The sequence below is a fragment of the Haemorhous mexicanus genome, chromosome 21, assembly GCF_027477595.1.
Source record: "Haemorhous mexicanus isolate bHaeMex1 chromosome 21, bHaeMex1.pri, whole genome shotgun sequence".
NCBI lineage: Eukaryota > Metazoa > Chordata > Aves > Passeriformes > Fringillidae > Haemorhous > Haemorhous mexicanus.
Genome location: NC_082361.1, coordinates 10,967,836 through 10,989,272, shown reverse-complemented (window position 1 = coordinate 10,989,272; position 21,437 = coordinate 10,967,836). Strand labels below are relative to the sequence as shown.

Genomic DNA, 21,437 nt, shown 5'->3' with positions numbered 1-21,437 from the left:
GCCTCACCACTCTTGTTGTAAAATCCTTCTTGCTTATACCTAGTCTGAATCCCCCCTCTTTTACTTTATCTCCCCTCTTTTCGTTCAAAACCACCATTTCTTGTCCTATTGCAATAGGCCCTGCTAAAACCTCTGTCCTCATCCTCCCTTAAATATTGAAAGGCAGGAATAACATCTCCCCAGAGTCTTGTCTTCTCCAGGTGAACACCCCCAGCTCCCCCAGCCTGGCTCCAGAGGAGAGGGGTTCCAGGCCTTGGAGCATCTCCATGGCCTCCTCTGAACTCTCTACAGCAGCTCTACATCCTCCTGTTGCTAGCCCTCAGGGCTAGAGGCAGCTCTGCAGGTGGGGTCTCACCTGAGCAGGGCAGAACTCCCTATTCCCTGCTGCCCATGCTGGGGATCAGCCCACGGCATGGGGGATTTCAGGGCTGGGGCAGGTCCAGCTCACACCCACCAGCACCCCCAAGTCCTTCTCCTCAGGGCTGCACTCAATCCCTTCACCCTCCAGCCTGGATTGATCGCAGAGGTTGCCCCAACCCAGGTACAGCAACTTGAGCTTGGCCTTGGTGAACCTCATAAGGTTCCCATGGGCCACTTCCCATGTTTTCCAGGTTCTGGATGACATCCCATTATTCAGGAGTGTCACCCACACTACTCAGCTTGGTATTATTGATAAACCTGATGAGGGTGTCCTCAATCCCCCTGTTTCATGGATGAAGTCCATGTCTCAGTACAGATTCTAAGGAACACCACCCATCTTCAACTGGACATTGAGCCATAGATCACTACTCTCTGGATGTGAATATCCAACCCATTCCCTACCATCCATCAAGTCTCTGTCTCTCTAATTTAGTGAGAAAATTCTGTGAAGAAACACTAGACACAGAGAAAAATAAAGGCACCCCCTATGAGTTTTTTTGATTCTGCAGGCAGAATCACTCCCAAAGGAGCATGACTTTCTCCATCCTTCCCTCCTTCCAGAATCCCATAGAGCCATAGAGTGCTCCCAAGTGTCCCCCACCATACCCCAAATCCCTTTATAGTGCCTCAGGAATGACATTACCAAGTCGTAGAGGAATTTGGCCACACTTTGTGCCTCTACAGAAGGAAAATATTCATTAAGCAAAACACAGTATCCCTGCAAAGTGCACTACGTTCCAGGAGGAAAATATCTCAAATGATTCGGTGTGTTCGGCCAGAAGGAAAATCCCTTTCTGACCCAAAGGGCCCAGTGGTTTAATCTGAGCACAAAGCAAGACAGCAGCACCAGGAAGGTGATAGTCTGCTTTTCGTGATGTTCGTCCTTCCCAGGGAGCAGTGTGTGTCACTAAATGGGAAACAGCGAATGCTACAACTGACCATAGCACAGCCGGAAAGCCTCTGGGGCAGGTAACTGCTCTGGAATCAGGGAATGGTTGCACCACGTTAGCCAGGCTGCACATCCAGGTGTGTCCCTGCTGGGGACCTGCCCTCCCTGCTGCCACTCTCCTTTCCTTACCTTTCACTATCCACACGGTGTTTGGCCTGTGGTTTCCCTTTGTCTTTCTGCGGCACTGGGTCTTCCAGAAAGCTGTGGTCCAGGCTGTCCTCAGGAACAAAGTCCTCCACACTCTGCACCTTGGCAGGGGCTGCAGGGTTGGGGGGAGAAGTGGCAGCAGCAGGATCTGCATTAGCAACAGGAGTTGTAAAACAATGGTGTCACCACAAGCAAGACAGAAATTGGCTTTTTCCAGATCTGTGCCGCCCAGAGTGGCAGCAGCCATGAGGCAAGACCCTGGCTCCACAGCTAGGGAAGAGGAAGGTTATGAACAGGATATAAAACAGCCCAGAGTCTGACAGGAAGGCATTCACAGATCATGTCTGCTGTGGTTTAGAATGCACCAGGCTGAACCAGGCTTTTATACAGACTGAAAACCTCCCTGGCAAGACCTGGCTCTGCTCTCCAGAGAATGCTATGATTGACTCCAGGTCAGGTTTTATTACACCTGTGCTATGTGCACTGCTCCTGAGGGATGTCCCTTCACTATTCTCTTACCTTTTCCACACCGTTCAGTTCACCCTCTCTCCCATCCTCTTGCTTTTTTCAGCTGTAACTGTCCAACGCAGAATTGCTCACACTGTGCTTTTAGATGTTTTGTGTAAACAAAAGCTCAAGAGCTACCTCAAATAGAGAGTGACTTTAATACAGTTAATTTGTAGAAACACCTTTACCCATCTTCAAGGTATCAGGATGAAAACTCATGAAATCAGCATAACTAAGAAGCCTGAAGTGATTAACCTTTCCAGAATTTGCAATACTCAATGTTTTTCCTCTGCTCATGCTGCACTTCACATCAAGACTTTTCTTTTGGGTAAAACAAGACTTGTGCCTTTTTTTCCTAGATTTCACTCTCCTTAGCACAACTTTCAGATGACTTCTGCATACCAACAGTACCACTAATGCCACAGAGTAGCATTGGTGCAAGCTAAACCACAGCCAAAAGAATTACTACTCCAAGACTTCAAGAAAAATCTTAAATAGTAGCTCCCAGAAAAACCAAGTATTACTTGGTAACAATGATTTTTTTAGCTGCTTTCCAGTGAATTGGTGCCTGGGTACATTCCAGCGGAGGTGCAGGCCCTTGGCACACCACTGAAACCTTGCAACACTGACACATCAGCTCTTCCTGGCTGCCTTTTGCAACTGCTCCTAAGCATTCTGAGATATCAGGGCTGAAAGTCACAAGCCTGAAACAGCTGTCAAGCTAAGAAGGAGTTAAAAAAAGAGAAGAAAAAGAAAAACTCCAAACCCAACCACTGTAACACTGATAGTAGACCACTTGTCTTTTTTTCTACAGATCAAAATGATAAAGGTTGTTTTCATCGACAAGGAATTTCTAACGTCTCCTCCCCTTTCTGGTTTTTGTTTTGTTTTCTCTGGGTAGGAAGAGTCATAAACAAATCAAAATAGGTGCATTGTGTCATATCTGGGAAGAGGCACAGGATGCAGGACATTGTGTGCAGATCAAAAACCAGACAATTTCAACATCTGAAATTGCAACCCATGTCCCCAGCACCTCCTCCTTTCTCTCTTGTGGGTGTCTCAGGAGCACTGTGAGCGAGTGTGAGATGGAAGGTATTTCCAAAGGGTGACTCAAACCATGTCATGATTTTTAGGCAGTGCCAGCTCTGCAGCTCCAGTTAACTCTGCAAACAAAGCGAATGTGACGGACAAATGATGGTCCAGATCAGTAAAATGACATGCAACAAACCCTTGATGCCTCTGCCTGGCACTCTGTCTGGCAGGCTCTGGACCAAGGGCTGTGCTGCTCCAGCGGGTACCAGCGCTGAGGCAGCATCCGAGGGCTCCCTCCTCCCAGACCTGCTCTGAAGGAGCAGATTTCCCCAGAGGGGGATCTGGTGTGGAGCCTGGACCTACATGACCATTTCTGGCTGAACGACCTTTAAAGCCGGTGCTCCGCTTCCCTCTGTTACGCACAGGAACCCCTCCGGACTGCCACACGTGTGCAAGGATGGCACTTCAAATAGCTTCTCTAGTAATTTTTTGCTATTCAAGAGGTATTATTTGCTCCTGGTAAGAACCTGACATTTTACTTATTTTATTAGTGTCTCCTGTGTGTTCAGGATCTTCCTCTTAAGCATGCTACAGCCACCACCCAGCTGGCTGGGCACAGTCCCCATCCAGAACAGAGATGAACCAAAATGCTGATCAGGGGAAAATAGAGAATGACAGCCCAAGTCTCCCTGGACACCTGCTGTACAAGCATGGCGCCTGTGGCCTTCACACACCTGTCTGCTCAGCCTCTCACAGAGAAAAAATGAAATGAAAACTGGAAGGCCTATGGGTCACATCCTGCCAGGATAGAGCACCAGGACCTACCTGGCTGGGGAGGAGTGGGCTCGGCTGCGAGGGATGTCCCGAAGAGCCGTGCGATGATGCCACGCTTGGGCGGGGGGGCCGCGGCTGGAGGGGCTGCGGGAGCTGCGGGGGGCTGCGGGGCCTCGGGGGCAGGCACTGCTGAGAAGGATGAGGCAGGGTCAGGAGAGATGGTGGCGCCTGTGGCAAGTGGCAGCGGCGGCTGAGGGGTGCTGGGGCTGGAGCTGCCTGTCGATGCAGAGCTCGGAGGTACGATGGGTGACTGGGAGCCGGAGGAGGGGCTCTGCCCATTCGTTGCTAGTGGTGATGTGTGTCCTTGGCTTCGGGCTTCCATCATTTCCAGGAACCTGTGGGGAAGATAAATGGTGAATCTCAGAATCCCAGACTGCTCTGGGTTGGGAGGGACCTTAAAGCTCATCTCATTCCAACCTCTGCCATGGGCAGGGACACCTTCCACTAGGCCAGGATTTTCCAAGTCCAACCTGGCCTTGGACACTTCCAGCAATCCAGGGACGGACACAGCTTCTTTGGGCGCCCTATGCCAGGACGTCTCCATCCCCACAGGGAAGAATTTCCTCCCATCCAACTCTGCCCTCTGCCAGTTTAAAACCATTGCCCCTTGTCCTGTCACTACCTCCTCATATAAAAAGTCCTACTCCTTCCTTTATATAAGCCCTTTTCATCTGGCTGTGTGCTGAGCTGGGAGAGTATGGGTCTGCTTTCAGCTGCGTTTGGGAGGGTATGGATCTGCTTCCACTGACACTGTGACTTCCTGGGTCACAATAAATCTGGTTTACCCACATGAGCTGAACTCATCCCATCTGCATTGAGGTGTGGAGAATCCCAACCTGCTCTGCACTACAGAATGAAACTTATTTGCAACAGTACTGGAAACTCCCTGAATAGACAGACTATAATAACACACCAGGGCTTGAAATGCAACCTGAAGTCAGTTGTTGGACATGTCTCTAAAGGAGTAAGTGCTGTAGGAATGGCATGTTTTTACATTCTGCAGAACAAATCACAGTACTCAAGAAAACTGCTGTAATAACCTCTTTATCAGCCAAGAATGGATTTGAGAGGAGAATCCTTGAATATCCAAAGAAAAAAGCTGTCCTGAGGGCTCAGAGAAGACTGACTGCCATTACTCTTCTCGCAGGGTGCAGATCTACGTGCAGGCTCTCCCCTGAACACACTCCCGCTCTGTGTGAGAGGCCCTGGAGCCAAGTAGCAGGAGCACTGGAGCAGGTTGAGGCCCTGGCTAGGTTCCCGACTGGAAGAACATTAAAGACTGTACCACTATAGGGAGTGAAAAGCTCTTTCCTTTTCCAAAAGAAACCCAAGCCTAACCCAAGCCTCCCTCCGCAGCCTGCAGGGTCAGCAGCCTGTTTCACACACTGTGTGCAGAGAAACATGGACAGAGACAAGTTTTTGCCATTAAATGGTCTGAAAAACAGATCTGCCACATACTGCACAGCTGAGAGATACAGAGAGGACACCCAAAGTGAAGTATCCTGTGTAACATCCAGCACATCCCAGTCTCACCTCTCATTTCATTAAGCTTAATGAATTTGTGCATAGAGGCTCTGGATTCAGCTGGTTCTACAAGACAGACTTTGGTTGTGCTCCAGGCAATGAGAGTGTGAAGGGAAAGCCTCCTCTCCCACACAGAGCATGACTTTGTCCTTCAGGGACCTGAGCCAGCCAGAACCTTCCCTGGACTGACTGCTGAGCAGAACACAAACAGTGGGGGCTAAGAGACTCTAAGCCTTGAGATATGATTTCCTATTTTAAGGCAGTAACCTGATATACTTTTAAGGAACAAAATAATATACTTTGTGACCAGCAGTGTCTGGATCTGTAGGGAGCAATAGCCCCAGGAAGCCGTTACTTGAACTGGAAAACCAGCAGTCCTTCCTAACTAAGTAGCTGGGTAAAGTGGAGATCAAGGGCAGCACTAAAAAGCAGAATTAGTGAGGCAACATAAACAGACAGGGACAAGATACAGATAGAACTGGATGATCCCAAGTAACAGAAATAGGAAGAAATTCAACAGTACAAACAAAATCGTCATCTACTCAAGGGGGAGGAAAAGTGCTCTTGCTCCCAGTTCTCCACATGAGAATGGCTGGGAAAGACTTGCCTCACTCATTCTGGAAGTCTGGACTAAGGATTGCAATCCCAACCATGCCAGAGCCTGGCTGTCACATGCTGTCCACTGATATTCAGCTTATACCTGCCCTGATGCAGCTCCAGCCATTCCCTGCGTCCTGTCCCTGATCACAGAGAGCAGAGATTGGAGCTGCACCTCCACTGTCCTTTATGAGGAAGCTGAAGACTGTCAAGGCACCTACATCAGTGCCATGCTGTGGTGTTCTCACTGATGCTTCCACCAGGATCCAGGCCAAGACAATGTGTGTATTCCACATCAACACAAGCTCCCGTCAGAGCTGAGTTCAGAGTATGTGATGCAGCATTTAGTCCCCATCCTCCCTCTCCTGGGGCGAGCTGCACAGCAACACATTCATGCTGGATGGATTTGTCATGCACCACAGAAAAGACATAAAGGAATTTAACTCCTGCACTGAGCTCTGTGGAGACTGCATCAGATTGGTTTGGAAGGTGTATAATACATCACACACGCTGCAAGAACATGATAGTGTGTGCTAAATGCCTCTCCATTGCTGTGCTCCCTTCATGAGGAGGGGGGCCACGACTCCGCATGCTCCAAGCAGAGTATGCACGGCGTCTGTGGGGTGGGAAAGACAAACCACAAGGCCCTGCTATTCAGCCCCCATCCAACAAAGCCAAGGCTCTTTATCCCCAAACCGAGTGAACTGCTATGGCCCGCAAAGTTGTTTGTGAGCTTTGCCTGCATACAATGTGCAACTCCTCGGCTCCACATCACATGTGCTGAGTGCTGAATTCTGCCATTCGTCCTCTCTCAGCTTTGATCCAGGCCTTCTGGTGAGCCAAAGACAGGAGATCTGAACAGCTCTGCTTTGTGGTACTCACTCCTCCTCCTCCCAAGACCCACTCAGCATTAAAGACTCCTGCCTCCCAGCTGTGAGGAGAGATTAATCCCAGATGATCTACACACAACCCTGTTCCTGTTTATGACAACAGCAATCCTGGATGGAAGCCTGCAAGCCTGGGCACTGCCGCACCCAGCAGTCAAGGTACTGCTGCCAGCAGTACTTGCTCTCCTGACTGTCTGTGGGAATACCTAAATCACCAACATGGTTTGAAACAGAATGAACAACCTCTAACCTCAAGTTGGTAAGTCCCACCATCGAGGCAACTGGCTGACTCAGGTAGGATAAGATGATTGTACACTGAAGACTTGGAAACAAGGAGACACAAAAAGAATGTATGGAGTCACATCAGTATACAGAATATGAAGCTCAAAGAATAATTAAAGCTGGACTCAACAAAGCACAGAAAACTCTTAACAATACCAGAGTATTTAAAGATTTACTGTACGTGGTTCTGCCAAAGCTGCCCATTTTGGAAACAACCTGCTTTGTTCTGGGAAAGTAGCCAGCTCCAGAGGGAGGGAAGGCTGTGACTACCACCTGCTTTTCCTCCAGAAATACATGAAATTTAAGAGCTGGAGGAAAAAAAACCCCACTACATAACTGAAGTATAAAGAGTGTCATCCTTCCCTCCAGTGCAACCAGACTGGAGCATAAAACACATGCAGGCTTTGTCTACACCTGTGCTCCTGTATCTTTGTCACCTGTCTGTGTGAAGGGCATAAAAAACAGGACACGGCAAGTTCTTTAGTAGGAAGATACAAATGGTTATTTGGGGACAGCACAACACAGACTCCTGCCCCAGCACAGCACTGAGGACAGCTGTGACACGTGTGCTTCATGTCACCTTGACCAGCTAGACACATGGGCCAAGCCTTGTGCTGTGACACTGGGGAAATCAGGGTGGTCTGACATTGGTTCTATCTACACAGGCTGCATAAACCAGTTCTGCTGAGTTTTTATAGACAGATCTTCTGTGAGGGAGGTGGGTGGAAAACCAGCACACATTAAATGCTGCCAGCAAGCTCACAGTAATTTCCAGGATGGAGGTGTCTAAGCACCCTCCACACTTTGAAAATACTACATAATGCATGAATGCTTTCTCTGGCTTTACACACACTCCTCAGAGGCACAAGTGTGGCAGTTCTGGGAACACACCAGGCCAAACCTGCCATGTGTCTGTTTTTTCTCAGATTCTACACAATCTGTCCATTCCTCGTTCTATCCATCAGACCTTTGGAAAAGGACTCACTCAAAACCTGATTGTGGAATAAGCAGCTTTGTGCCCACTCTGGAGGTAGCAGACCAGGAGCTACTAAAGCACAAGGTGAACTCACACCTGAGCACCTTTATTCCACTGGGATACAGAGACTGCAAATATATCCTGCATGTCCAGGTGGGTCATCTGTCCTCCCTCACAGGGGCTCCTTATTTGCCTTTCAATCCTTCCATTACAGACCAAGTAATAAGTCCAAAACATCCTCAAACTCCTGAATAATTCACTGGTGGTTGGACCTGCTCGCAAGAGGAGACTTTTATGCAATTTTAAAGATCAGCACGCTCTGTGGGAACAAAAATTCATCAGGGCCTGAGGTTACTGTTGCTCTGCCCCCAGGGCAAACACAAAAAACACAAAAGGACTTGTTAGCTCACAATTCATAAAATTGTCAATGCTTATGTTCATTTAATATTGAAGGTGGGAGCAGCCTAAAGCTTTTTGGCTCCTCATTCTAATGTGCTGTGATAAATTGTTCATGAGGCAAGAAATGCTTTGGGTTATTTTATTAATTGTGAAAATGAAGATTAATCAGCTGGATGACATAATTTTAACTGGGGTTAGCAAGAGTTAGATTTTCACATGTTTGTTTTGGGCTCACTGCCTCAATCCCCCAAGCCCGGGTCCCTGAATGTAGAACCAACGGCCAAGCAGGTTTAATTCCTGCTGTCATCCCGTTTTCCACCTGACAAAATGGATGCAGCAGGGTAACTCCCAGCTCCGTAAAATACAGGACATGCTTCATGTCCCCACTTCTCAAGCAAGACTGACTGATGACAGGCTTAGATGCACTTAACTCTTAATGCAGCACCCCCAAAAAATATGACCTAGATAAAGTCCCATTCCAGTTCAGGCTGGCTACTGACCTGTCTGATGACCACAAGGATTCACAGCAAGTGGAGAAGATAAAAGTGGGGCAAGGGGAAGAGAAAGCAGGAGTGGGTTTACTTTCCCATCTGGTAATTCAGCCTGTAGCTGGGGTCACTCCGGACCTGTATTTACATATAGTGGAGGATGCCAGAGAACAGCTCCAACAGCAGCTTCTCCTGCCACTGTGCAGGTGTTACTCAGCACTACGGTCTTCCTGAAACTGTGAGCTATGCTCACTGTGGAAGAAAGGCAAATAAAACCCCAAACCCCCAGCCAATGATTCTGCAGTGACTAAAGCTGTCTCTTTGGGCAACGGCTCTCCCAAGAGCAGAGTCCTCAGCAAGAGAGCCCAAATACCTGTCTGCAGTCACTGGTCTGGCACCCACATGGTGAGAGGAGACAGCCTCAAGCTGTGCCAGGGGAAGTTTAGGTTGAGTATTGGGGAAAATTTCTTCACCAAAAGGGCTGCCCAGCCCTGGCACCCTTCTGTGGGGGAATGGGCACATTGAACATATACAAGTTTTCCTTGAAAACAGAAGATAAGCTGGGTACAATTAAAAACGGAGAAATTGTGCAAATTAGGTACAAATTCAGAACATCATAAAAGTCATTACTGTTTGTTTAATAAGAATTCAAGAATTCAAAAAGGGCTGAAATGTTCTTTTAGCAGCATTGAAAATGTAAAGTCTGAAAGCACAGGGACAGTACCAGAGCCAGAGGTGTGTCAGGCAGTGAGGAGCCTAAACACAGGGAAAGAACTGGAAGCAGACTGTGTCTCCCACAGGCACATCCAGGCAGTGGCTGCCCAGGCTGGCTTATGCAAGGCGGAAGAGGCAGTGTCATGTGCCACCTCGTGTTGTCTCTGGGATCCACATTTTGCATCAGTGACGTTTTGTCCTCAGGTTCCCCCCCGCTGCAGCAGGAGGAAGAGCTCTTGTTCTCTTTCAGTTCTCACTGAGCCAAATTTAGCACTGGTCACTGTGACAGAGCAGCTACCAGACGTGCACAGGGGTGAATAACCGAGAAGTCCTAGCGCTGTCACCTCGCTGTGCTCTGTGCCCTGATTTTATGGCAGGAGAGCAGGAACGGCCTCTGAGGAGGTGCTGCAGCAGCCACACCAGGGCCTGCGGCCCCAAATACCTGCGGTCATCTCCCCTTACTGTGCAATTTGGGTGACCCATAGCAGAACTCCCAGTGCTGTCTGAACTGAAGCAACTTATATAAAGGCCTCGTTACAGGAGGTATGACAGGTGAGGGTCGGGCTCCTCTACCAAGCAATAAAAAGGAAAAAGCAAAAGAGGCCTCAAGTTGCACCAGAGGAGGTTCAGGTTGGATATTAGAGAAACTTTCTTCACAAACAGGGCAGCCAGACTTTGGAACAGACTGTCCTGACAGTAGTGGAGCTATCATCCCTGGAGTGTTTGAAAAATGTGGATGTGGCCCCTGGGGACATGGTTGGGTGGTGGCTTTGGCAGTACTTGGTTAACAGCTGGACTTGATGATCTCAGAGGGTTTTTCCAATACTAAGGATTCCACAGTTCTGTGATCTGTCAAGGGTCACCAAGTCACACTGCACCAACACACATGCTGTACGCAACAGGGCAAGTGGCAGCAGACAATGTACCAGGTGCTCACTTGGACATTCGCTGATGTAGCATATTAAACCTGGTGTCTTAGGTTGAAAAACGCAAGATCTGGCTGGGGGTGTGTATTCTATTGCCATCTGTTAGGTACGGGGCAGTTATCTCCTGTTCATTGGGCCACCTGCTAAAACCAGGTGGGGCAGTTTTCTTTATGTCTTCCACAACCAATCCTCCCTCTGGAAAATATATTCTGTTAATGGGCCAGTGAGTGTCCCTGCATGGCTGATAAAATTCCATCATCCCATGGGGAGATGCTCCGCCCAGGGGAGGAGCCAAGCATTCCTACCTGGATCCAATCTGACCTGGGAACAGAACAGTAGCCTTTGCCCACCGCATTTCCAGAGGACCAGCTTTCTTCTGCCCTGCATTCCCAGAGGGAGAGCAGGCCCATCTATAGCAGCCCTGGAGCTTGAGAGGAAAAGTCCCCCCTTGTGCAGGAACCCTGCTCCAGCAGAACCACAGCTGGCACTGCAGGAGGGCTGAGCCACCCTGGGATGGGACTGTGCCACCACCCTGACATACAGAGGGGCAGGGCATGTTCTGACTCTGTCAGTGTCGTTTTGTATTACCACTTTTTTTTTTTTTTAAATTTTAATTTTTTTTCCTAATAAAGAACTGTTACTCCTACTCCCATATCTTTGCCTGAGAGCCCCTTAATTTCAAAATTATAACATTCAGAGGGAGGGGGTTTGCATTTTCCATTTAAAGGGAGGCTCCTGACTTCCTTAGTAGGCACCTGTCTTTTCAAACCAAGACACCTGGTATGGGCATCCGATGGGCAGGGCTGCAAGTATTTCTTTAAATTAGGTCTTTGGCTATAAAACTCGTGTTTGAAGACCTCCTGCAGAGATAAAAACTGAGTGTAAGAAGTGCATATACCTTTCAACTCCAGGGCTGAAGTAACCCCTTTGCAACTCATCTGTCCCACAGAGGTGCCATTTAAACAAACAGACTCTCTATTTCCACCTGGGGTACAGAGAAAAACCTTAAAAACCCTAAAATAGCTCTTTTTAGTCAGTGGGATCAAAGTATTGACACATGACACTCCCTGATGCTTTTCTTTTGGGATCTGTGCCTCTAGTCAGGAAGCATCCAGGGGCATTTTAAAGCCCTTTCTCTAAAGAAGTGTTATTTTCTGAGAGTGAAGAACTTTGGCTTCAGTACAGAAATGAACATATCTGGAGCCGGCCAGCTGCATAAGGATGTAATTTTATTTGCTAAACCAGAATCCTAGAGAAAAGTCTTGCTTTTAATATTTCATCAACTCCTCCTTTGTCAGGTTCTGATATTTCTGAGGCAATGTTAAGTCAATCTGCAGTCTGACAGTGACTACAGCCTCCCAGCAGGACAGGGTGGTCACACTGGGAGGGATGACCCAGTCTAATACCTGTTGCTGGAACTAGGAGGTCTGGCCACCCCTCCACCACTACCACACAGCTGCTGCTGCCTTTAAGATCTAAGATCTCTTCTCAGAGCCAACCCAACACAGACTAACCCTGAGGCAGATATAGCAAAGATAGATTTCACAGCCACAGAGTCTCAGACTAGTCTGGGTTGAATGGGACCTTAAAGCTCACCTTATTCCATGCCCCTGCCCCAGGCAGGGACACCTTTCAATGGACCAGGCTGCTCCTAGCCCCATCCAACCTGTTTTTTCTGCTGGATTTGTGAGGTGAAGTGACACATATGGAGACCCAGCACACACTAAAGCTGCTGGAAGGGCAAGAGGTGACAAAACAGCAAGATCTTGTGCTGTGAATTTGAAACAGCTCTGCCAGCTCCTGGTTCTATTAAGTATCCTCTCATTACTGAAGAAGTACAAACAAAAGCATGGAAAACCATCTGACAGCACAGCCCACACAGCACAGTCCTTTGAGTAGGGACATCAAGAGAAGTGCTGAAGGCATGAGGTGACTAACTAGTCCCTCAGGAGAAGAATGAGGTGAATGCTCTGGAAACAGCATTGCTTTGTGTGGATTTCAATGCCCTCCAAGGAAAACATGCTGAACAAGGTTACAGAACTTGAAACTTGGTCTGAAAAATGCTTGTCCAAAAGCCTGTGCATGAATATTTCATAATCATCGATTCCAATTTCCAAACAAAAGCTGCCTGCAAATAATCTTTTTTCAATACATTCTGAGGCTGACTTTTCTGGCTTGCACACCATTGCAATACAGGCCTTGTCATCGGAATTCACAGAACATGGATTCCTGTTCACTGTGCTACAGGTGCATTGGCTTTATAGGGCTAAAGCCGGAAAGCACCATTACAAGCAGCCAGGGTGCAGAACAGCCACGGAAATACACCAAAGAGTTCAGAAGTGCTCAAAGGGAACAAAAGACAGCAGTGTTGTTGCTATTACTTTCTGCTGTCATAAGACACAAAATACACAGGAGTGCAGCAGCCAGGAGAGGAACCTTGTGTGCTGAGCAGCTGAGAGATGGAAAATATCCCCTTCCAGCACTTTATCTACTTCAGCATGTGCTGGCTCCAGGTGTGCTGCTCAGCCCCACCTGCCCCGCCCTCCCCAATCACGTGCCTGTAGGAACCAGACCTTTCACAGGGATCCCCAGGTGCATGCTTTTCTTCAGGTGATGACATTCAAAAACAACGTTTTATCCAAAGGATCCCTAAATGTTACTCGCTAGACCCTTCAACCTGGCCACATGCCACAGCTGGGGCTGCCCAACATTCATGTGACACCCAAAGCAGGAGCTAGTTAGCAGAAAAGACAGCTCAGTGACATACAGTTCGTAGTTTTGGTCTTCAGTCTCTTGCTGCACTGACAGCTCCTCCAGAGTTGCATCAATATCCAGCTGATTTGTCTCCAGCTGCCGTAGCAACGTCTCCCTCTGAGGAAAGGAAAACAAACTGGGTCTGAGCAGAAGGGTCACTGTAACAGATCTCTGTGCACTGAGATCCTGTGTCACCACTTTACCACAGCACCACGTGCAACAGGAGCCCTGGCCCTAATCATGGTGCCCATTTAAACACAGAGCACAAAGGGAAAGTGAATAAAAAGCAGATAATCCATAAAGTCTGTGTGTAAGAAGCACCTTGTTCTGGGAGCAATTCTCAGCCATAAATTAATAATGTGTTATTTCAGACACCACAGCACCAGTTATCTTTGGAGAAAGGATTCAACCCCTGCAGAGATCAGTTGTGCAATTCATTCACTCAGGCCTTTTGACTTTCCCTGTGCTAGATCAGCCCCTCTGGGAGCAGGACCCAGCTGAATGCAAAGCCTCCCAATAATTTTTTTTTGCTGTTGGGGTAGATGAGGGAGCACAACCTATCAACTCAGGGACATTTCAGAAGTCTTTGCCTCTCTGCCTCCAGCTGTTGTTCCACAGATGGAGGACAGACACCCTAGCCCATTCTCAATGGGCAATAAAGTCAGTTGGCTGCACTAATCCAGGACTGCCCCACTCAGTCCTTCCTTTCCCACACTTCCCACAGAACTCAAACAAAAACCTCAGCTGAGAGGAAGGGCTCCCTCTTCCCGACATCCAGACGACAGCAAGGAGAGATCAATATCCATAAGCACAGCCAGCTCCCTCAAGGCCTGCAGCCCTGCAGGGCTGACACAGCATCCACTCCTGCAGAAACATCATTCTGGATCCCCTGGACAAGACTAGAGTTGTCAGCGGTGCAAATGCTGCCCCACAGTTCAGGCACAGCTGGCTGGCACATGGCTGGGCACTGGCCCTGCCCATCAGCTCACCTCCCAAATTTTGGAGTCAAAAGCCACATGTTTGTGCCTGAGGGTATCAACACTCTCTCTCCCACTGCCTATGCACTGGGTGGCACAGGAGCAGGGCCAGCTTGTGCTGAGTTGGGTTGGTGACTCCCAGCCCTGCACAGTCCCTGTGACAGCAGGTCTGTGGTGCCACAGGCGGCATCCCTGCCTGGGCAGGAGGACATGCAAGAGAAACCCCAGGTTTCCTCCAAACTGCCAAGATTTTTGCTTTGATAACTGCCGTATCCTCCAAGTACATTTCAGCTTTGCTCTGACAAACATTTTTGAAGGCTAGCATCAATAACCATGGTGAATTCTTAATTCCCTGTCTGACAACACTTGAACTCACTACAGAAAGATCCCATCAAATTAAAAGCCCAGAAGGAAATCTATTACATAATTCCCAGAATAATATCCATCTGAGAAGACAAGCATTTGCATGAAGTGATGGTGTTCAGTCTCTACATGCACATGCTGCTGGCAATATGGTTTCATAGATGTGACAACTTTGAAGCTATCAAACCACTGCACAGGTCTGAGGAGCAATTAACTCATCTGGCTCACAGAAACCACACCCAGTGCTGTGCTCTGGAGAATGATCACAGCACAGCCTGAGCCCTCCATGTCAGATTCCACTATGACTGAAATCAGCAAAAAAGTTTGAGTAATTTTTATTTTGTACTGTAAGACCAGGTGACTCATCACAGTTGATAACCCTAATTTATTGGAAGACACAGGTCTTCTTGAAATGTAAGTGTTTCTGTGATCATTTAAGCTAATTTACTGCTTCCAAGGCATATAGAGTCTTCATGTTTACCTTTGCCATTGTGTTAAGAGCTTGGAGCAATTCCTCTTTTCTTTGCTGAGTAATTTTTATTCATCATATTCAAGTGCTCTCTGCAGATGGAAACTTGACTTTAATTAACATGTATGCATGGAGTTATGAAGTCATTACTTAATGCCAATTCCTTTATTGTCATTTACAGACAAGAAAGATTCAGCAAAATATGCTATTCATATTTAAAGTTGTTACCCTCATCAGAAGTTCTAATGAGGACTTTGGAATTCAAATTCTAGATTTCAGAATTCAAGAAAATCAAGATCTCAGAAGCAGCAGATATCATAATTTCATATTATTCATGCAGTATAAGCAAAAATGAGACAAAAAAGGGCAAGTCTGCTACTTCTTTGTCCCCAGTTTCCTAAGACAGGTGAAATACATGCTGAGCAAATAAGCTGAACAAACAGAGACAGAAGGGCTACTGCCCTCCAGTGCTTACCTGAGGCTCTCTGATAATGACTTTAATTAGACTTGTCTATTAAACAAGTGGTGTGCCTTGCCTTACACTTTGGCACCGAGACATACACCAGCTTTATTTATTTCAATTTTCACAGATCACAATAAATCAAGAATATATACTTAATAAAGACAATCTTGCAATCAATTTTGTACAAATTCATCACTACTAATAAACTTCCAAATACTTAAAAAATATATTCTATTTTACCATGCTGGTTAATAAAATATTAAAGAAACAGCTTATTTTTTGCAATGACCCAAAAGAAGGGAATAAATAATGTGCTAGAGACCAGTGCTTTAGCTGAAAGGCACTTGCAAGGGTTTCCTGGGAAAAGGCAATCTCAGCTGTCTGCAGAATCCTGTCTCCTTCCAGCACAGCATCTGGAGGCCTGGGTGACCTGACGCCATTTGTGGGTTTCCAGATATACCTACAGCTAAACTGCATCGTTGGATTTGCCAATCCTGCCCCTGGAAAGGAACTGATAAATAATTGAAGAGCTCAGGCTGACAGAGAGAATGAGCTCTGTAGAGGGGGTATGGATTTCAGCCCTTGCTTTCGCTGTGGAAGATGTGTGACTATAAAATGAGCACAGGAATGTGCCACTGAAAACCACACACACTGACCCCAACCCTGCTGAGAGATAGCCTGGGACCTCAGATACAGCTGGACCACTCTGCCCTGGAAAGCTGTGGAGGGCAGGCTGAGAGGCACAGAAACGTCTGAGGTTGACTGAATCCTGTGTGTATTTCGTACCAGGCAGCATCCCTCTCCTTCAATCCTACTCTGCGCCAAGGAGAAAAACTCCCTTCTGGAGCCTGGTACTGTCAAGGATCTCTGAAGATATAAGAAGAACCTTCAGGAATTAAGTCTAGATGTGATTTTCCTACAGATTTGAGCTCATGCTGCACTGGATGTTGAACAGGGCCAGCCCTGGAACTTGTGCACTCCAACACAAGGTTCCCAGTGAGTGTCTGGGAGCAGAGAAGTGCCCCAAGGCAGCTACTGTGGAGCAGCATGAGGCACTGCCCATAAACCTGTGACACAAGTGCAAGGGGCACTGGAGAAACCAATGCAGCCCATCTTAGGTGAAGTCTGACATCAAGTAAAGCCCCAAAAACTGGGTGGAGGCAACCAAAAGCCTTCAAACGTGCAGTGTCATAAACCCAAACATTTCACCAGCAACATGCTGGTAATTTCAGTCATCTGAACAGCAGGCTGGATTCACATTTCTACAACCTCCCCCTCAAAAAATTGTTTGACTTGTTTCACTGAGCTTTTATACATTCATTTCTCTTATCCTGGTTCTTTCTGCTCTGCAGCCTGAGGACTTGGTAACATCCACTAATATATCTCAGCTCCTTCTGAACTAGCATTTCACCGGGGATTATTTATATAAAAATGTACACATACACTTCAATTACTGGTAAAAGATAATAAAGATCAACTGCCTGGGTTTTTCCCATCAAATAGAAAACAGTGACACATATGTGCCCTCAAAAAGCATAAGCTACTCATCCCAAAGGACCCCCGTAGGACCACCCCAAAAGCTGGTCTTCTAAAGGCCCACACTTGAGAATCCCACCCTTTGCAGCCTTTGCCCTTCCCTCAGCCCCCCCAAGAATCCTCAGATATGAATGAAATATGAGACTGGATCCATGTGAACAGGACGCAAGCACATGGATCTCATATCTAATGCCCTTTACCATTAAGGCTAAGATTTTTAGCAAACAGAGGTTCCTGAACTACTCAGATAATGGCCAAATCTCTTCTCATCTGAGTTTTAACTGAACAGAATTGAAATGCAAAGTTTAACAGATGTGTGCATTTTACATTTTTGACTTGGTAACTGCACCACTGGATGCCATTTTCATGCCAGTGAAAATGGAGCCTTTCTCCAGAGGTCAGCATTGGGAACTCAGCACAGCTGGCCTCTTGCAACCAGAGACATATTTAAATCACTCACAAGCACTAATGTTCTGACATAATTTTGTTATACTAACTCTAATGAAAAGAAGAATCTACTCAGGATCTTTTAACAGCAAATGAAACCCCAAATACCAAATTCCTGCCTTAGAAAGGAAGCAAATCCAATCTGCCTCACACACCCAGCACATCAGGATAACATCCCTGCCTTACCTGCAGCTGCAAGAAGGGGATGTTGAAGAACTTGTGCAAGTACTTGAGGCCAAAGCTGTTCTTCATGGAAGACTCAGCATAGCGGAAATAGGAGGAGCCGGGAGGCCTGTGCCAAGCAGAGAGGAGAATACTGTACCCAGCACAACCTGCAAAGCCTGCACAGGACTGACTTACACACCATGAGCCACTCCACAAGCCAGCTCCCACCCTCAAACGTAGCCCAGGGCAACATTCTGCTTGGACTCATTATTTTGTGTACAGCCAAAATTCACACTGAAGGGTGGCAGAAGGTGGCTGTTTGTGTGTGACAGCGTCATGTGCCTGCCAGGCTAAGAAATACTCTGTCAGGACACTGGGATGTTGGTTTCCTAAACTGTGGATTCACAGCTTTACAAGTTGTTCATTTCACAGTAAAGGTTTCTGTTTTAAAAACCACAATCGGACTGACAAAAATAATACTGAGAAATTATTTTGTAAAGAAATTATTTCATAATGGATAAAGTCTTAAAACTGACACCATTTCTTTGTGCCTGACACAGGCATAAACAAGTAAGAAATGAGGAAAATGAAAAAATACCTTAAAAAGATAAAATTACATACAAAGGTACCATCTACTGAATCTTGACCAACAAATACTATTTTGTACCATGTAACAGAGCACCTCAGACCTCTGCTTAAGGGAAATGCTTGTCTGGCTGGTGAGGGACATCTGACTTGGCCGTGCCCTGCAAGTGCTGTGTGGGGGATGCTCAGAGGCAGAGCAAGGACACAGCCACACTGGCTGGCTCTCATGTAGCTCAATCACTTGGACCAAAGAACAGCTATGCTATGGGGAGAGGACTCTCTCAGAGGAGAAGGACTATCCCGAAAGAAGATGACTTGTTGGGAACAGCATTTCTGAAAGGCACATGCTGCTGGGCACATGCTGTCTCATGCTGTTTCCAGGAGCATGGCAAACAATCTGCTCCACATCAAAAGGCCCATGGTGTCAGCAGCTGCTGCTTGTGAGACACGGGGAGCTCTGGGAGCCCAAGGCAGGCGGCAGGACAGAGGGCACATGTAACACGGATGTGAAACATGGCAGGGACACGGATGTGAAACACGGCAGGGACATGATCGCTGACGGAGGATGGCAGGGAGCAGCTGAGCCCGGCTGCCCTGCCCGCTCACCTGTTCAGGTTGTCAATGAGGTCCCGCACGTCACTGGGCAGGATGACCCGGTGCTCCCCCATGTCCCGGTAATTCCCAAGCACGCACACTGGAACGTGGGTCGGCACTTTAGGAAGCTCCCTCAGAATATAGTTAAATGTCCTTCATCAGAGGGGAGAGAGCAGATGAGAGAGCAGATGAGTGGGAACATCCTTCTTTTAGCAGTTTCATGCACAAATCACAAAGAACACAGGAATTTTTTTTTCCAAAATCCTTCCAAGTTTGTGACTTCTTTACTCCATCAGAGAAACACATTAATCCTCAATATGTTTGCATGATTCTTTATTCAAAACCAACTTTAAAAGCTCAAAAATCCACTTTCACTAGAACCTTCACATCTCCTACAGCAATCTCAGACCTGCAAAACTGTGGGGTCAGAAGAAGGAAAGGATTCCCTCCCTTCAGCTGTCCACAGGCTCAGTGATCCACACCAAACCTGAACAACACCAGCCTAAATATAAAGCAGGAGCTCTAACCCCCTCCTCTTTCCACTCTGGATTCCTTATCTCTCTTACTCTCCTCAGATGTGTAAATCCAACAGTTCATTACTTCTGTAGACTAATGCAGTCTAGGGCCTCTAAATAATCCTTACTAATACCAGTTTCTTGCAATTTCTCACTAGCATCCTCCTTTCCCTTGTGTTCTGGCGAGCAGGGGTTTGCAACATGCACTTTGCACCTGTGATAGCACTAATTATCAAGCCTCAGCCAGCAGCATATCAGCAATTGCAGTACACAACCCACTGGGACACTGCTTGTTTGGAACAAGCCCAGGAGAGGAATGTATTAAAAGCCACATCACAAGATAAAGCTTTTATTTTAAAAGATACAAGCTTGCTCCAACTCATTAGGTGGGTTATCAGCTTCCATATGCAACTGGGAATCTGGAAATCTAGAAGTAATTTGTTTTGCCTGAAAAAGGGAGAATCACATGGTGCCAGAAAAGGTCTCTTACCACTGTTTGGTGATGTCAAACATCATCACTACACCGTTGCAGTTCTTATAGACATCCAGGAACTCTGCATCCAGAGCCATTTCTGATTCTGCCTGAGGAAATAAAGGCAAAGAAGCAGCAAATAACTGGATTCAACTTCAGGCTGATACAGAACACAATGGATACAGTACTGACTGAGCAAACTTTCTACAGTGACAACCACTGTAAGGAGTACCTCTGGATTTCACACCACTATCATTGAAATAAGATACTTAGTGGCTCCCAGCTTCCACTTCCCATAGGAACAGGATGTGAAGCACCTGATGGTCTCTGACAGCACATGCTAAAACCCACCCCTGTCCTTTCCCCTGTGCTCCCAAATCCTGTGTTGGCAAGAGAACTCCATACAAACCACAGAGTGGAGGACAGAGGACACAGCTCCCATTGCATCTTTTTTCTGACTCACATATTGGCTCTACTCTTAATGCTGCTGGTGTTCAAAAGCAGGAGGCAGTTTCTCCCACGGATGGCTGACAGGATTAGTACCCAACTGGCTTTTCCTCATGTGGACTCTGCATGCTGCTAAGTCCACATAGTACTGGTCCCAGCTTGGTCTCCGTGGTCCCAGCTCAGTCTCCATGACTCCTACTGGAATTTGGTGCCCCTGGAATAACTCTCACTCCTTTCCCAGGAGTGGAAAATGCACCCACATTTGCAAAGGAAGAAGCAGCTGTGGTAACTGTTCTCATAAAGGCTTTTCTCATGGGAGAATATTTTGAGGAAAATTCTCCTCATCTGAGCCTGAACAGATGGGCACCAGTGAGAGTGAAACAGCCTAGCTCCGAGAAGCGGCCAGAGCAGGGCATCAAGTAATTTCTTCAGGCTCCACAAGAAGGCCCTGACAAAAGGAATTTCTGCTTCTGCCCACAGGAAGACAGGAATAAAGCTGCTGAGCAAACATCTGGGGCACAGTCATTCCCAGTGACAGAATGGAAAACAGCAGGGAAGTTGCAGTGAGGGCAGGAGCAGAGCTGAAATGCACAGAGCAAGGAATACAGAGCATCGGCATCACCCACTCACCCTCACCCACCTGCCAGGAAGGCCTTACGACAGGAACAAATATAGAACTTGCTCCTCATGGACCAAAGTTGGACAAGAGGCCTCAGACCTCCGAATTCTAGGTGACTCACCTCCTGAGGGTCATTCTCCAGTTTCAAACCATCTCCTCGTTTTTTGCATTTTCCTTAAAAAGAATAGTAAAACATATAAAAAACATTATGTTGGGCAAAGAACTGGAAGATGAGTCTGGACAGGTGCACAGCAGTTAAAACACAACCTCAAAGCAAATCCTACTTCTACTGTAAGCCTGGGGGATGAGGAGGGGTGGGATAGGCATGCCTTGCTGAAGAATCCCAGTT

The 21,437-nt window shown here is 47.2% G+C and overlaps 1 protein-coding gene across 5 annotated transcripts in view; it reads right to left on the bottom strand.

Annotated features, from left to right (window-relative positions):
• Nucleotides 1–21,437, bottom strand: part of RABL6 (RAB, member RAS oncogene family like 6) — a 52,360-nt gene that overhangs the window by 13,438 nt on the left and 17,485 nt on the right. For 4 of the 5 annotated variants that reach the window (XM_059865485.1, XM_059865487.1, XM_059865488.1 and 1 more), the window contains 7 exons: nucleotides 21,210–21,262; nucleotides 20,041–20,132; nucleotides 19,048–19,188; nucleotides 17,878–17,983; nucleotides 13,450–13,553; nucleotides 3,881–4,224; nucleotides 1,499–1,664 (listed from right to left, as the gene is read on the bottom strand). In XM_059865485.1, coding sequence (XP_059721468.1) covers nucleotides 1,499–1,664; nucleotides 3,881–4,224; nucleotides 13,450–13,553; nucleotides 17,878–17,983; nucleotides 19,048–19,188; nucleotides 20,041–20,132; nucleotides 21,210–21,262 — 1,006 coding nt within the window. The remainder of the gene's footprint in view (nucleotides 1–1,498; nucleotides 1,665–3,880; nucleotides 4,225–13,449; nucleotides 13,554–17,877; nucleotides 17,984–19,047; nucleotides 19,189–20,040; nucleotides 20,133–21,209; nucleotides 21,263–21,437) is intronic. The other variant, XM_059865486.1, reaches the window with a different exon arrangement.